This window comes from Oryzias melastigma, linkage group LG18 (genome assembly GCF_002922805.2).
Source record: "Oryzias melastigma strain HK-1 linkage group LG18, ASM292280v2, whole genome shotgun sequence".
Classification (NCBI taxonomy): domain Eukaryota; kingdom Metazoa; phylum Chordata; class Actinopteri; order Beloniformes; family Adrianichthyidae; genus Oryzias; species Oryzias melastigma.
Window position 1 is genome coordinate 878,779 of NC_050529.1, and position 14,588 is coordinate 893,366.

The window sequence follows — 14,588 nt, forward strand, 5'->3', positions numbered from 1 at the left end:
AGTGGAATCTCTTCATCAGATCTTCATCACATCCCCTCAGGAACACCAGGAGAACCTCTGGAGGACTTCGTCAGCTGGTTGGACGCTGTACAACAGGGACATCAGGAGAACAAAAGCAGCAAAGCCAGGAGGATGAACAGGACAGGAGCCTGCAGGGGGCGCCGCTCAGCTGGATCAGAGCTTCTGAGGTTGTGTGTTGTGACACAACAGACTCACACACCAGTCTGCCCGGGGCGGCAAACTCCGAGCTGTGCTGATGCAGCAGAGCGTCTCTCCACGTTTCATCTGTTTCCAAACTTCAGGATCTGTTGTTTCTTCAGGAGTTCAGGAACTGAAACACTGAAAGTCTCAGAAAGTTCTGGATGTCCTCACCCGACCAGCTTTAATCAGCAGACTTGTGTCAGACGGTTCGGTTCAGTCCAGGTCTTCATATCTAGCAGAAATATGAAACCTCAAGTGGGAGGGGCTTATTGGCCAGAGATTGCTCCACCCACAGGCTGCATGGTGGTGTAGGGGCAGTCATCCGTCCTTCACCCTACACTTATTGGGATAGGCTCCAGCAACCTCATGACTGTAAAAATGGATGGATAAAGGCTCCGCCCACTTTAACAATGCACTGAAAACGCACAAAAATGAGTTTGATTAAAAGTCAACAACAACAAACCAAACTGTGCTCAAAGACAGAGTTCTTCTGTTCTTTAGAATCCAGAGGAAAAAAACCTTCCAATGATTTTATTCAGACATTTTTTTACACTTGACATCAACCAGTTTCTGTCTTTTTTCCACATAAATATAATAAAGTAAAAGTTTCTGCTGAATAAAAAATAAATACATTCCTAAAATAACAAAGCAGTAGTGTTTTTAAAAAAGTCTGCCACACCGTTACAGACAAACACCTGTTCAATGTCTTCCGATCTCCACCGTTCTTCACACTGATTTCCAGGATCTCTACGTTGTCATGGCTACGGCTCGTTTCCTCCCTCTACGTCTCACCTGTCCTGTTCGTTTCTGTATCATTTTCTTATTCGTAGTTTTCATCAAGGAGGGTTTTATAGAGAGAGGGGGCGGGGCTTGTTTGGGAAATCTGATGACGGTTTGGGTGAAAGCTGCTCCACATCGTAGACGTTTGATGTTTCTGGATTCTCCCCCACCTGAAACACAGACACCTGCATGCTTTTATTTTGGTATGACCGAATCGTTTCCATGATGATGAACAGGAAACGAGCGCCGTACAGGGACGAAGGCCAGGCTGTCTCTGAGGCAGGCGTCCTGCAGCTCGCCGCGCAGGGCGGTCACGTGACTGCGGTGGGCGGACACCTCCTGCTGCAACCACTCCATCCTGGAGCTGCAGGTGAGGCAGAGCTGGGAGACTGCGGACAGGAAGCTCTGTGGCGGGAAGGAGGAGGAGGAGCCACAGAGGCGGTTAGGACACGAAAGGGGAGGAGCAAATCCCGAAAACAGGAGGAGCTCCGCCCCACATCACCTGGCACACGCTCCTCTCACGAGTTCCCATGATGCTCTCTGCTCCATCCAGTGCTAAGAGGCGGGGCTTAGCTGAAAGCGAGTGCTGTGATTGGATGAGGCTCTCTCTGACCTAAAGAGCAGACGTTCAGATGTTTCCTCTTGAGTTTAATACTGTGTGCAGGTGTGCAGGAGTGTGTTCACCTGCTTGCAGTGCGACTCTGCCGTCTTCATCCAGTGGATCAAACCTTCCAGACGTCTGCAGAGCAAAGATCAGACGTCAGGATCAGATTAAATACTAGATTACAGCCGTTTTATGGTTTTATTCTCAGATGAAAACTGTTTGAGTTTCATTTGAGGTGAAAACTGACGTTTGTTTAGATTATAAAACAGTTTTACTGCAGTTAATCTCAAATCATCTGGATTAAATAATCTGGGATTATTAGTACTGAATGGGATTGAAGCTGATTTGGTTACAGGAACTCGTGGACCTTCATCTCCTCCGATTACCTGCTGGCGTCTGTCCGCTCGTCTTCGGCGCTCTGCAGACGCTCCTCCAGCTGCCTCTTCTCCCTCTGAGCCTCAGACAGACGATTACCCACAATCCTCAGCGAGCGCTCTTTCCGACTCACCTCCCGCCGAGCCTCGGACAGCTCCTGTGAGGAGACGCTGGTTCAGAGGAGGCGAGGGGGCGTGTCCTGAGTCCTGAACTCGGCGTCACGCCGGAGCGTACCTGTGAGCTCTGCTGCAGCGCCCTCATCTGATTGGTCTGTTCCTGGATCAGAGTCTGAGCTTCCTGTTCTCTGCTGAGAGCCTGACGGAGCTCCGCCCACACACTGTGGAAGTGCTGCACCGACACCTGAGCGCACACGACAAACACACAGGGAAGACACACAGGTGTGTTTCCTTTTACTGTGTTTTTATTGTCTGTGTGTGTTTTTGTGTTGTGTGTTTTCGAGTGTGTGTGTCCTTGTGTCTTTTTTTTCTGTGTGGGTCTGTTTTTGTCTCTGTGTGTCTCACTATGTGTTGCTGCATCTGTATGTCTTTTGGTGTCTGGGTTTGTGTTTTTGTGTTTTATGTGTGTTCTTGTGTCTGTGTTTTTCGCTTGTGTGTGTCTTTTTAACCTGTGTTTTTGTGTTTGTGTGTGTATGTTTCTTTGTGTTTAACGTTTTTTGTGTCTTTATGGGCTTTTGTGTGTTTTTTAGCTGTGTTATTGTGGGTTTTTCTGTGTTTTTATGTCTTTTTGTGGCTGTGTTTTTTGTGTCTGTGTGTTTATATCTGTGTTTTTGTGTGTTTTTGTGTCCATGTATGTTCTGTATCTGTGTGCCTTTTTGTTCATGTGTTTTTTCTAGATTAGTTTTTATTTGTATCCATGCGTGTTTTCATGTCTGTGTGTTTTTGTGTGTTTTTTTTGTGCGTCTCGTTACCGTCTTTCCCGCCGCCTCCGTCTCCCGCCGAAGTCCTCTCTTCAGATTGGCCACTTCCACCCGCAGGCTCCGCCTCTCCACCTCAGCTGAGTGCAGCCGTTGGCTGAAGAGCAGGAAGTGTTGCTGCAGGGTCGACACCAGAGCCTGTGGGGGCGGAGTTTAAACACAGATGGTCAGTGAACCTGAACACCCCTCCTCCTCCTCCAGAATCAGGTACCTTCAGGTCGGGCTGCGTCGGCGTCGGTCGCCTCAGACGGTCGCTCAGCGAGTTCTGCTCCGGTTCCAGATCAGAGGGAGCTGATTGGCTGAAGAGATGATCCAGGAGGCGGGACAAACCTGAACGAGCTGCTGGGATTACGACTGGAGGGGAGGAGCCTCAGGGGTCAGAAACAGAGAGATGTTTTTAATTTCTTCAGTCTGTGAAGGATGAGGATCTTCTAGCGTGTGGTTACCGGAGAGCGTCAGCGCCCCCCGCAGGTCAGACATGGACGCCAGGACGGCGGAGGACAGCTGCTGGGACTGCAGCCAGCGAGCGCAGACGCCATCTCTGTCTGCAACCAGAAACACATGGCGTCTTTAGAGATGGTGACCAGAAGGGGGCGGAGACACAAACTCAGTTTGGGTGAATTTAAGACTCTTCCTTTCACAATAAAAGCCTCCCATGTCATCCATTGATCCCAGCTCACCTGTTTGTGAGGAATCTTGACCCTTGGTGGCTGCCGTAGCAGGGTCAGCACACACACAGACTGTAGCTCCGCCCCTCTCCACCCGAAACACCACCTGTGTTTTTCTGGCCAGCAGGCTCCACCTCCTCGCCACCAACACGGCGCACATGCTCCTCCTCCACCTCCTCAAAGCTGTCCTTCCTCCTTTGTCTTGCTCCTCGTTCTCTCCTCCCAGAGCCTCAGCCAGCCTCCTCACCTCCTCCTCCAGCTGCTCCTTCTCCTCCAGCCGCCTGCAGAGGAGTCTCTTCTGCTGACTCAGCGCGCTCAGCCGACGGTGGGCGTGGCTCAGCGCCCCGGAGAGCAGGGCGCAGGCCAGGAGGGAGGAGGAGCGCTCCTTCTGGGCTCCAGAGAGGTCGGAGGTCAGCGAGGAGCAGCGCTGCTCCAGCGAGGAGGCGTGGTCCCGCAGAGCAACGCACTGAGAGCGACACAGCTGGACAAACATCAGAAACACACAACATGAAACAAATAACACGACAACTTCTCCTGGGAGGAAACTTGCAGCAGAAAACATGAAACATTTTCCTCCTTCAGACTGAAGCCCCGCCCCCTGAGAACCTGCAACTGAATCAGGTGAGTGTGGGTGTGTTACCTGTGTCTGTTATTGTGTTACCTGCAGCTTGCTCTGCGTCTGCGTGTGTCGTCTCCTCCAGGCCTCCTCCCTCCTCCTCACCCTCTCCTCCAGCTGCGTCAGCGTGGTCTCCTGGCTGCGCTGCAGATCGCGCAGACGCAGGCTCCTCTGCTCACACAGAGTCTGCAGCTGCGCCGTCTGCAGGTCCACAGAACCGTCAGCATCTTTACAGGAATAATCAGTTATGGATCCTCCTCTCACCTGACGGTTGGCCTCCTGCAGGTCAGAGGTCAGCTGCTCCGCCTGCTCGCTGATCACACCGCACAGCTCCTCCCAGGTGAAGTCTCCCAGAATGCTCTGGGGCTGGTCGAGCAGGACCTGGCCCGCCAGCAGGCGCTGGTACAGACGGTGCAGGAAGGACAGCCGCTCCTGAAACGTACAGAGACTCCTTCAGGAATCGATGGAGGACTCGGAGGAGTCCGGAGGAGGTCGGAGCTTCACCGCCGACTCCTGCTGGTGGCCTTCAACGGTCTGCTTCATCTCTGCTCCTCTGTCCTCCTCCCTCTGCAGCTCCTCCTGCAGGCCCTGCAGCTGCATCGACCAATCAGAGCTCTGCTGGCGCAAACGGGTCACCTCCTCCTGCAGCTGCGCACACAGCTGCTGGTACTCCTGCAGAACCAGAGAGCCCGAATACTCGATCAGAGCTGGACGAGGAGTTTGAAGCTTTCGTTCTATTTAACTCAACAATTTTAAAAAGAGGCTTTTATTGTGAAATTCTGACGTTTCCTGTCAGAACTCTGAGAAAGCAGAGCAGCTCTTACATCAAGGTGCTTCTTCTGGTTGGAGGTCAGCAGCTGCAGATCCTCCTTCTCCTGCTGGAGCCTCCCAGCAGCCTGCAGGAGGTCCTGGACCTGCAGCAGAAGGAGCAGAAGGAGGCTCAGGATCCTCTGAGGAAAACTCCTGCAGCTGCAGGACGTACCTGCTGGTGGGCCTCGTCCATGCCGTGCTGGAAGCTGCAGAAGCTGCTCTCCAGCAGCTGCAGGAGCTCAGCGGGACTCAGTTTCCCATCATCCTTTGCAGGTTGTGCTGCGTGCTCTGCTGTGCTCCTGTGCTGGTGCAGGACGTCGGTGATCTGCTTCATGAATGTGGTGAAGGCCTCCTCTGCTTCAGACTGACGACGAACCGCCTGGACTCAGAAGGAGAACTTTAGGAGGAAAAGTTCTGAAGAAAACCCGGCAGACGCTTGAAACTCCACGGACAGGTGAAGGTCACACCTTCAGGGTCAAAGTGAAGACTTGGAGAAACATCATGAAGCTCAGCAGGAACAGATCAGGAGATGCTGAGCTTCTGCTTCCTCGCTGAACCGCTTTCAAACCAAAACCCAGAGAAGTTCCCGTTCCGACCATGAGCTCCTCCTTCAAACCGACCTGGACCAGGTTCAGCCTGAATCCCATCTGATCTAAGCCTGGATCTGAGATTGTTTTATCCAGGATCTGAGTTTTGTCCTAAACCAAACTTTAGCCTGGATATGAGTTTATCTTAGTCTAAATTTAGCTCAATCCTAGCTTTAGCCCCAATATGAACTTAGCTTAGCCTAAATATGAGTTTAGCCTTCACCTTACTTTAGCTTGAATCTGAGTTTAGAGTTTAACAAAGGCTGAATCTGAATTGAGTCTAAATCTAAACTTGAATTTATTTTATCCTGGGTGTGATTTTAGCCTGGATCTGAGTTTTGTCTGATCCTTACTTTAGCCTGGATTAGCTTAGGTTAGGCTCACTCCAAGTTTAGCTCAAATCTAGCTTTAGCCGCGATCCAATCTGAACTTATCTTAGCCTTAATCTGACTTTAGCCTTAAACTGAGTTTAGCCTTAATCTGAGTTTAGCCTTAATCTGAGTTTATCTAAGGCCGACTGTGAATATAGCTTAGGTCAGTGCTTATCTTCAAATAAATTTAGTCTGGCTCTAACTTTAGTCTGGCTCTAACTTTAGCCTAAATCAGAATTTATCCCGGATCTAACTTTATCCTGGATCTGGATCATAGTCTACCTGCTCCAGCAGAGCCTGTGCGTCGGCGAGTTTCCTTTGCTCCGCCTCCAGCTCCCGCCTGGTGGCCGTCTCCGTCTCCATGGCGACAGTCAGAGCGACCGTGCTCTGCTGCCATTGGTCCTGTAACCTGAGACAGCAGAGTCGTCACGACGTGCTCTCTTCCTGCCGGGATTTGAACGCCGCTGCGCTCACCGCTGCAGAGCGCGCTCCGTGCTGCCGCTCCTCTCCGTCTGCAGGCTGTGGGCTCGCTCCGCCTCGCCGAGCTGAGCTCGCAGCAGCTCCGCGCAGCGCTGCGCCTCCTGCAGGCCGGACCGCTCCACCGCCAGCGCCGCCTCCAGGTCGCGCAGCCGCAGCTGTGACAGGACGGCAGAGGCTGAGCCGGCGCCGTCCGGACAGACGCGCAGGTGTGACGCTCCTCACCTGCATGACCTCACAGCTGAACTTGGACTCCAGGTGAGCCGCTCGCTCCGCCTCCAGCCCCGCCTCCAGAGCCTTCACCCTCTGATCGGACTCCTGCAGACACACGCGGTGAGTGCACCTCCCACCTCCACCTCCCTCCCTCACCGTCAGCCTCCTGCACCTCCTTCTCCCGCTGGATCCTCTCCTCTCTCCCCACCAGGAACTTCAGCTCCTCCGCCTGTCGCTCCGTCACCTCCACCTCCCTCTGCCTCTGTCTCTCCACCTCCGTTATCCTCCTCTCAGACTCCTGCAGCGCCTCCTTCTGCTCCTGAAGGCCGAAGCATTTAAACCAGGAGTGTCAAACTCAACCGCACAAGGAGCTTAAATCCAAAACACACCTGAGGTCACAGGTAGAGCGGGAGAAACATTTAGTGAATACTCTGAAACTACATTTATAAAACCATAAAACCGTAACTTTTTAACATAATTATGAACTAGATATATAGCATTACCTGTGATAATGCTAGTGTGAATGCTGGATGATGAATTTGGCCGCTGAAGATGCTGAAACTGATAGCTGAAATCACTGAAGCTGAAACTAATTAAAATATTAACTAAATGCCGAATTAACCTAAAAAACTAAAAAATAAATAAACTGAGGTTAGCCAAAACAGCTGGAATGTATCTGAACAAATATCGAAAATTCAAGATCTGAAGGGCTGGATAGTATTACTCGGAGGGCCGGATCCGGCCCCCGGGCCTTGACCTTGACACGTACTTTAAACCCTCTTGCCGGCGGTGGGTCTGGTTCTGAGGACGCTGTGCCTCACCTGCAGCAGGTGGTGCAGCCTCTGGCTCTCAGAGCCCAGGCTCTGGACCAATCGGTCGCGCTCCTCCAGCTCCAGCTGCAAAGCATGCTGGTCCTCGTCCCTGGCCCGCCGGGTGATGTGCAGAGCCGTCTGCAGCTCCTCCACGGTCTGCTGCAGCCGCTCCGCTCGCTCTGGCACGGAAACGCAGAGGATGAGGGAATCGAACCTGAAGCCACCTGCACGCTTCAGCAGGAAGCCCAGGTGGTTCTGGTTCCGAGTACCTGCGAGCGCCTCTCGGTCTCTGCTCAGCTCCGCCGCCCGCTCCCCGTCTCTGCGGCTCACCGTCAGCTGGAACTGAAGCTCCGCCCTCTGGGCCTCGCCTCGCTCCAGTGAGGAGCGGAGGCGGGCCAGCTCCGCCTGCAGGCCGCACACCTGAGCAGGGACACAGGTGAACGCTGAAGCCTCCACAGGGGGGCGCCGTAGCCGCCGCGCTCCCTGCTCACCTGCTGGTTGTGGTTCGCCGTCAGCGTCACCTTCTCCTTCTCCAGCTGGTTGATCCTCCACCTCAGCCTCCTCGTCTCCTCGCTCCCTTCACCTCCCTCTGAGGCGGGCCTCCTCCCTCCCCGCTGCCTGGCCCCACCTCCTCGCTCCTCATCCTTGTGTCTCCTTTCTTTTCTGCCCCGGTCTCCGGCCTGCTCATCTTTCTGGGGCATCTGGAGACCAGAAAAAAGGAGAAGAAATGAGGAATTGTGGGAAGAAAAATCAAGAGCATCTTTTATTTCGGTTTTTATTTTATTATAATGTCTATTTTCTTTTCAAACTCCTCCTCTCAGACTCTGGTTCACCTCAGGACTCACCTCCGGGTTTGGGTCCTCTTCGGCAGATCTTATACCTCCTGCAGGAGTTTCAGAGGAGATTTGCAGCTTTAATCAGCGGGTTTACGGCAGCCGAGCGCGCGGAGCCGCCGCGTGCGGATGCTGCTGTTGCCAGGACAACGACGCTAAGCTCCGCCAAAACAAAGACTGTTTACTTAATCAGCTAAATCAGACTCACCAAAGCGCTGAAACCCCGTGTGTTTATAAAGTAAAAGCTGGTCTGTTTACTTCCGGGTTTGTCCAAACTCTGAGTTTAAATAAAGTTTCTGAAGTTCGCTGAGCTTTGAGAGTTGTAGAGCATAAAAGTCAGCTAAATTAAAAAGAAAATCACTTTCATTTTCATTTAGAATAAATTATTAAAGGTTTTCTGACTGTAGTCAAACGCGATACATTAACACACCGAAGCTAAATGTAGTGAAAACTCAAACAAAGCAGACACAAACAACAAAACAAAGACGCTTTTCGTAATTTTTGCGCTTTAATAATATTTGAAATAAACTTTTTGGCCCCTTAATGAACCTGAAACTGTATTATACAATCATGATATCAACAGAAAATAAGAATAAAAACGTGTTTAAATATGTTGAAAATAACTCACGGGAGAAATTCTCCGGAGACTGTTTGAATCTGACGCCATTTTGACGTCGATGTGTCATTTCCGGGTGGAGCAGGGATTGGCTGGAACCGGCCAATCACAGCCATGCAGAGTTGAGAGGGATTTGTATGGAGAAGAATGGCAGGAGAAGCAAATTAAAACAGCTTTATGTACTTTATTTATTGGGTTTAAATAATAAAAAAAAGAATTGTTTTTGTTTTTTTGGAATACTTGTATGAAAAATTTAACTAGAAATCCCACATTATTTGTGCAAAGATAAAAGTAAACATTATATTACACCAAATGATGGAAGCGTAAAGTTAAAATCCCATTAGTCTTGATCCATTTTGGTGTAGACGAGTCCTCTGGGGAGCAGGGAGCTGCAGCTGAGAGTGAGGCTGGGATAATTTCTAGAAAAATCAAATTAGGAGAAATTAATGAGGAAAAATACAAATGGACCATTTCTCAAATTAAACAAAATCCTTATCTCTTTGATTGCTTCAAATTACATTTACATGTCATCAACACTTATGCCTTTGATATATGGACCATATCTGATTAAAAAAACTAATTATACTTAAATTGTCACATTGTGGGGAGGAGAATGCAGGGAGTACACACATCTGTCACTTTGTTTTAATTGTTACTTTTGTTATTTGTATTTTATTTATTATTATAATTTTAAATAACTATTATAGAATAACTATTCTTTAGATATTTCTGTTACTATAAATATGAACTTAGCTGGGGCGGTTTAGGAAGAGGGTGAATGTGTCAATGTTGTATAAAAGGAATCAAAATTATTACTATTATTATTGTAAAATGTCGTTATAAGATTTTTATTAGTTGTTATGCAGATAAACGCTCGTTTTCTTGTTTTCTGACATTCCCCGTTTTGTCCTGCAGGGGGCAGCAGAGATCGTTCCCGCCGCTTCTCTCCCGTAATTCAGCGCAGAAGAAGAAAAACAGCAAACAAACATGGCGGCGCCCGCGGACCACGCCGCGTCCGCCTCTGAGGAGACATATCCTCCAGATCCAGAACCAAGCTCCGAACTGGACCCGTCCCAAGAAGATCCTGCAGACTCAGATTCGGACGAACCGGCCGGACCGAAGATCCGGGAAACCCCGGAGGACATCCGGCTGGAGGCCATCGCCAACACGGTGGCGCTGCACCCCAGCAGGGACGTGCTGGTGTGCGGGGACGTGGACGGGGACGTGTACGCGTACTCCTACTCGTGCACGGAGGGGGAGACTCGGGAGCTGTGGTCCTCCGGACACCACCTGAAGTCCTGCCGCCAGGTGCGCTTCTCGGCGGACGGGCAGAAGCTGTTCACCGTGTCCCGGGACAAGGCGGTCCACCAGCTGGACGTGGAGCGGGGCCAGCTGGTGTCGCGGATCCGCGGCGCGCACGCCGCCGCCATCAACAGCCTGCTGCTGGTGGACGAGAACATCCTGGCGACGGGAGACGACGGAGGAACCCTGAAGGTCAGAAAGATCCGATCTGAGGTTCTTCTGGACCCACCTCCTTCCTGCAGAGTAACCACTGCGGTTGCCATGGAAACCAGATGGGTCTGTGTTTGTTGTGCGCAGGTGTGGGACATGAGGAAGGGAGAGGCCTTCATGGACCTGAAGCACCACGAGGATTACATCAGTGACATCGCCGTGGACCCGGCCAAGAGGATCCTGCTCACGACCAGGTGACAGGAGCCGAGAGACGCTGCTGACCGGGTCACGTGACCCCAGTCACATGTTATTTCGACTTTTATGTAGCCTGTTTTCAGATAGTTGGGGTGTGGCCTTCCAGTGAGCTTGCTCTTAATTGATGAGAGTGGTTGCCATAGAAATGTTGACTCAGACCGACCCGGACTGATCACTGCTTACTAAATAATTCTGGTTCCAACATGGCGTATCATGGAAACAATCTTCCAGCTGTAGGTGTATGTTTCAGTATCAAGTAGCGACAGTCCAGTGTGAACATATCACGTTCTTGAACACATTCCTGCTATGAACTTAACACAGATTTTAGCTTTATTCTTTGTTTGATTAGTTTTCTGCCAAACCAAACCGATTTCCAGAGGAAATCGTTGACGGTTTGGATCACACCAGCCTGAATGCAGCAGATCAGCTAATGTTCTTTGTCTAGAAGGCCTATCTAGAGCAGAAAAATGGACATCCTATTAGACCACGCCCCCTTTTCCTCATCATTGTGGTACCTAATTTCTAAATCGAAGCATTAAATCATGATTTAATTTTTTTACATTTTGATGAATGGTGACTGTCCTTAAAAATGAAGCCACCTAGTGGTGACACATTGAACTGACTTACTTTAGCTTTTAGTTTAGCATTAATTAGGAATTTTAAGAGTTTCCCAAATAAACGTTAATATGGTTAGAAGAGAAAGAGAAAATGTTAGACATACAGGCACACAACTTGTTGAAGCAAATTAAGCTTTTGAAGAAGTGAACCTTTTAAGGATTTAAAATAATTAAAGCTTTTGAAGCAGTTGAAGCTCTTGAAGCCGTGGAAGCTTTTAAGGATTTGAAATAAATAAACCCTTCGAAGTAGATGAACGAAGCAGACAAAGCTTTTAAAGCTATGAAGCTTTTGAAGTAGATGAACCCTTTGAAGCAGTTAAAGCTGTTTAAGCAGATTAACCTCCTCCTCTTGATTGCTTTCTATTCAATCTCTCTTGAAGTCAGTGGAGCTCTCATCTCAACTCAAACCCGTTTTCACAGCGGCGATGGGACCATGGGCGTCTTCAACATCAAGCGACGGCGGTTCGAGCTCCTCTCCGAGTTCCAGAACGGTGACCTGACCTCGGTGGCGCTGATGAAGCGGGGCAAGAAGGTGGCGTGCGGCTCTAGCGAGGGAACCGTTTACATTTTCAACTGGAATGGCTTTGGAGCCACCAGCGACCGCTTCGCCGTCAAGGCGGAGTCGGTGGACTGCATCGTCCCCATCACAGACAGCATCATGTGCACCGCCTCCATGGACGGGTACATCCGGTGAGTCCTGCTGCTGCTGTCTCTGGGGTTTGCCGGGACGTTCTCCGGTGGGGTTGTAGGATCCATCGGCTGAAGTCAAACTTTCCTTTCATGTCTCCGTCTCCCACCAGAGCCATCAACCTCCTCCCCAACCGCGTCATCGGCTGCATCGGCCAGCACGTTGGCGAGCCCATTGAGGAGATCAACAAGTCGTGGGATTCTCGCTTCCTGGTCAGCTGCGCTCACGACCAGCTCATCAAGTTCTGGGAGATTTCCAATCTGCCCCAAACGACGGTCAGCGACTACCGCAAGAGAAAGAAGAAAGACGGACGCATGAAGTCTCTGACCAAGAAGGCTCTTGGAGACAACGACTTCTTCTCAGGACTGGTAGCAGAAACAGAGAAGAAGAAGGAGGAGGAGGAGGAGGAAGAAGAGGAGGATGACAGTGACAGTGGTAGTGACTGAGACATTGTTGTTGGGCACTCAGGTTAAGAAATGACCTAAAGTCAGTCTGGAATCTGGAATCCAGAGTGATCTGGATGGAGTCAGATATCGTCCAGACAAACTAACCCCGGTGGCCTCAAGCATCACTCTGACTTCAGGCGAGGGGAAATGGACGACTGGATTCTGGATGTTCTTCTAAACCTTTTTAGAAGTCCTTTCAGTCGTTTTTGTTTCTGGAAAGAGTTGTGTTGAGAAGAGGTCAACATTTCTGCTTCCTGACCTCCGTTCCATAATTAAAGTTCACCTTTCAGGGTCACCAGAGCAAACCAGCTTTCACGGATTCACACATTTGGTATAAAAGTACAAAATAATAAATACTTTGATGTTACGTATTTATGAGACACTGGGTTTTGTTTTCTACAAAATGATATTTCAAAAGATCAAATTTACATTAAAACGTGTTAATTAAAGGACCTATATCATGTTATTCTGAGCCTTTCAGAGTAATCTATTTTACATATTACCTTTGGCACACAAAAGAACAAATTATTTATAAAATAAGAGTTATTTTCGCAAACTTTTTTTCCACCTGAAAGTGAGACGCTTCAATTTCTGAGGCTCCACCTTTTGCTCCTTGTGGGTGGAGCCTATTTCATGATATCCTCGAGCCGGCCAACAGCTTGTTTACTTTTCACCCATGAAAATAAACAACACTCGAACTTTTGCAGAGACAGATGTGAATATTTATTGAAAGTGTTTTGCGAAACACTGCTAGCTCTGTGGAGAGTTTGATTATGAGTGAGTTTGATTATGATCACGTGGTGAAATTAATGAGGAGGTACTAAAAAAAACTGACTTCTTGTGTACCTTCTATGGTTTTATTTTGTGGATTTCTACAAGGGGATCTATTTTGTAGAAAAAAAATAAAGTAAAATAACAAGTAATGAATTACTTTTTTACTCTGGGAATGACTAAAGTAATGTAGTAATAATGTGATCCAGGAACTAAAGTAAAGTAATCTATTATTCTTTTAATTTAAATAGTTTGCTCGTCCAACCTGATGGAAGAGTTTAAAAGGTCACATTAGTGGGCGGAGCAACGTTCATTCAACGCCTATTTACAAACCCAATCCTCTGGGTGACGTCACAGTCGCTGTTTTGAGTTATATATAAAAATGTATATTATATTTAACGATTTTCACCATAATATTGTTGAGTAAATGAGCAAATAACCTACTTGTGAAGTTGTTAAATCAAATGCCCCATCGGACTCTGTCACCCCCATGTGGTTGGTACAATCCAGCTCTAAGCGGGAAAACGTAGAACGTGACGTCATTCTGGAGCAGTGGTCAAACATGGCGGCGAGCAGGAGGGAGTAGCTCTTTAAATGAAAGACTTTTCTTGATCTTCTTCAGCGTTAGAGCTCCCCGGTTTCCTTCCACAGGTACGTACGCGTTCAGCGCGCGGGACGCAGGCCTCACGCGGGTCTCACGTCCGCGGCCTCCCGGCTTCGGCCCGGCTAGCCTCCGAGCTAGCACGCTTGTATTTGTAAACAATGAGCTTTTGGTTCCGAAACCGCCGAGTTGGTGTGAAACAAGCATTGTAGTGGCGGGAGTCCAGCAGGTTTCACAGCGAGAACCTCCCGTGAGAAACTCCTGAAGGTCCGAATGACTCATGAAACTCACGTGGAGGGAAACTCGGGTCTGAACTAAACAACAAATTAACATGCTAACGGCTAAATTAACGGACATGTATCATTCGATACCGAAATAACCTGAAAACAATAGATACCCCCCTTTTAGAGACTTGATTTAGCCTGAAAAATGTGCAATTTCTGTAACATAAATCATATCCACAGTGCAATTGCTTCTTCTTTCACCTTTTCTTTTTTTGTATTTTTTTTATCTCTGCATTATTACTTTGCTCTCTTTGTAAATATCTATATTGTTTAATTTTTCTATTTGTAATGCTGCCGTACCCTGAAATTTCCCCACCGTGGGACGAATAAAGGACTATCTAATCTAATCTAATGTAATCTAAAGCTAACGAAATGATCCCTGTGGTGTTAAAGAAGGTTTTATTTGACCTAAATTCACGTTTAGCATAAAACTCTTAAATGTTTACAGTTTATAAAAGAGAAGACTAAAAGTTTAGAGTTTTCAGCTGAAGCCTATGAAATGTTTCGTCCATCTTAACCTTCTTTATGTTTCATGTGGATTGTTTTGTTTGTTCAACCTTAGTTTTAAAAAGTTTTT

At 48.6% G+C, this 14,588-nt stretch overlaps 3 protein-coding genes across 9 annotated transcripts in view; 2 read left to right on the forward strand and 1 right to left on the reverse strand.

Moving 5' to 3' along the window:
- Window positions 1-767: 767 nt before the first annotated feature.
- ccdc171 (coiled-coil domain containing 171) lies at window positions 768-13,686 on the reverse strand. Of its 4 annotated transcripts, none has more exons than XM_024287713.2 (26): window positions 10,429-10,541; window positions 9,205-9,316; window positions 8,910-8,989; window positions 8,294-8,331; window positions 7,940-8,149; window positions 7,718-7,868; window positions 7,458-7,627; window positions 6,809-6,955; window positions 6,649-6,741; window positions 6,421-6,581; window positions 6,229-6,355; window positions 5,161-5,367; window positions 5,003-5,092; window positions 4,683-4,850; window positions 4,443-4,610; window positions 4,224-4,379; window positions 3,575-4,043; window positions 3,341-3,439; window positions 3,106-3,263; window positions 2,889-3,032; window positions 2,195-2,320; window positions 1,972-2,117; window positions 1,666-1,720; window positions 1,484-1,594; window positions 1,234-1,386; window positions 768-1,151 (listed from the first exon to the last, which is right to left on the reverse strand). In XM_024287713.2, exons 1-26 carry the CDS (start codon window positions 10,526-10,528, stop codon window positions 1,050-1,052), a joined length of 3,741 nt encoding a protein of 1,246 aa, XP_024143481.1. In that variant the 5' UTR covers window positions 10,529-10,541; the 3' UTR covers window positions 768-1,049. The 4 variants fall into 4 exon arrangements, with proteins under 4 accessions (XP_024143481.1, XP_024143480.1, XP_024143482.1 ...); XM_024287712.2 differs by having other exon boundaries at window positions 768-1,166; XM_024287714.2 differs by lacking the exon at window positions 10,429-10,541 and adding an exon at window positions 13,571-13,686 and having other exon boundaries at window positions 768-1,166; window positions 8,910-9,316.
- On the forward strand, window positions 9,841-13,057 carry wdr55 (WD repeat domain 55). Its single transcript, XM_024287754.2, has 4 exons — window positions 9,841-10,391; window positions 10,497-10,603; window positions 11,642-11,911; window positions 12,022-13,057. Exons 1-4 carry the CDS (start codon window positions 9,885-9,887, stop codon window positions 12,353-12,355), a joined length of 1,218 nt encoding a protein of 405 aa, XP_024143522.1. The 5' UTR covers window positions 9,841-9,884; the 3' UTR covers window positions 12,356-13,057.
- The window catches only part of psip1b (PC4 and SFRS1 interacting protein 1b), an 11,106-nt gene continuing 10,169 nt past the window's right edge, over window positions 13,652-14,588 (forward strand). For all 4 annotated transcript variants that reach the window (XM_024287703.1, XM_024287707.1, XM_024287708.1 and 1 more), the window contains exon 1: window positions 13,652-13,777. The gene's annotated coding sequence lies outside the window, so the exon portion shown is untranslated. The remainder of the gene's footprint in view (window positions 13,778-14,588) is intronic.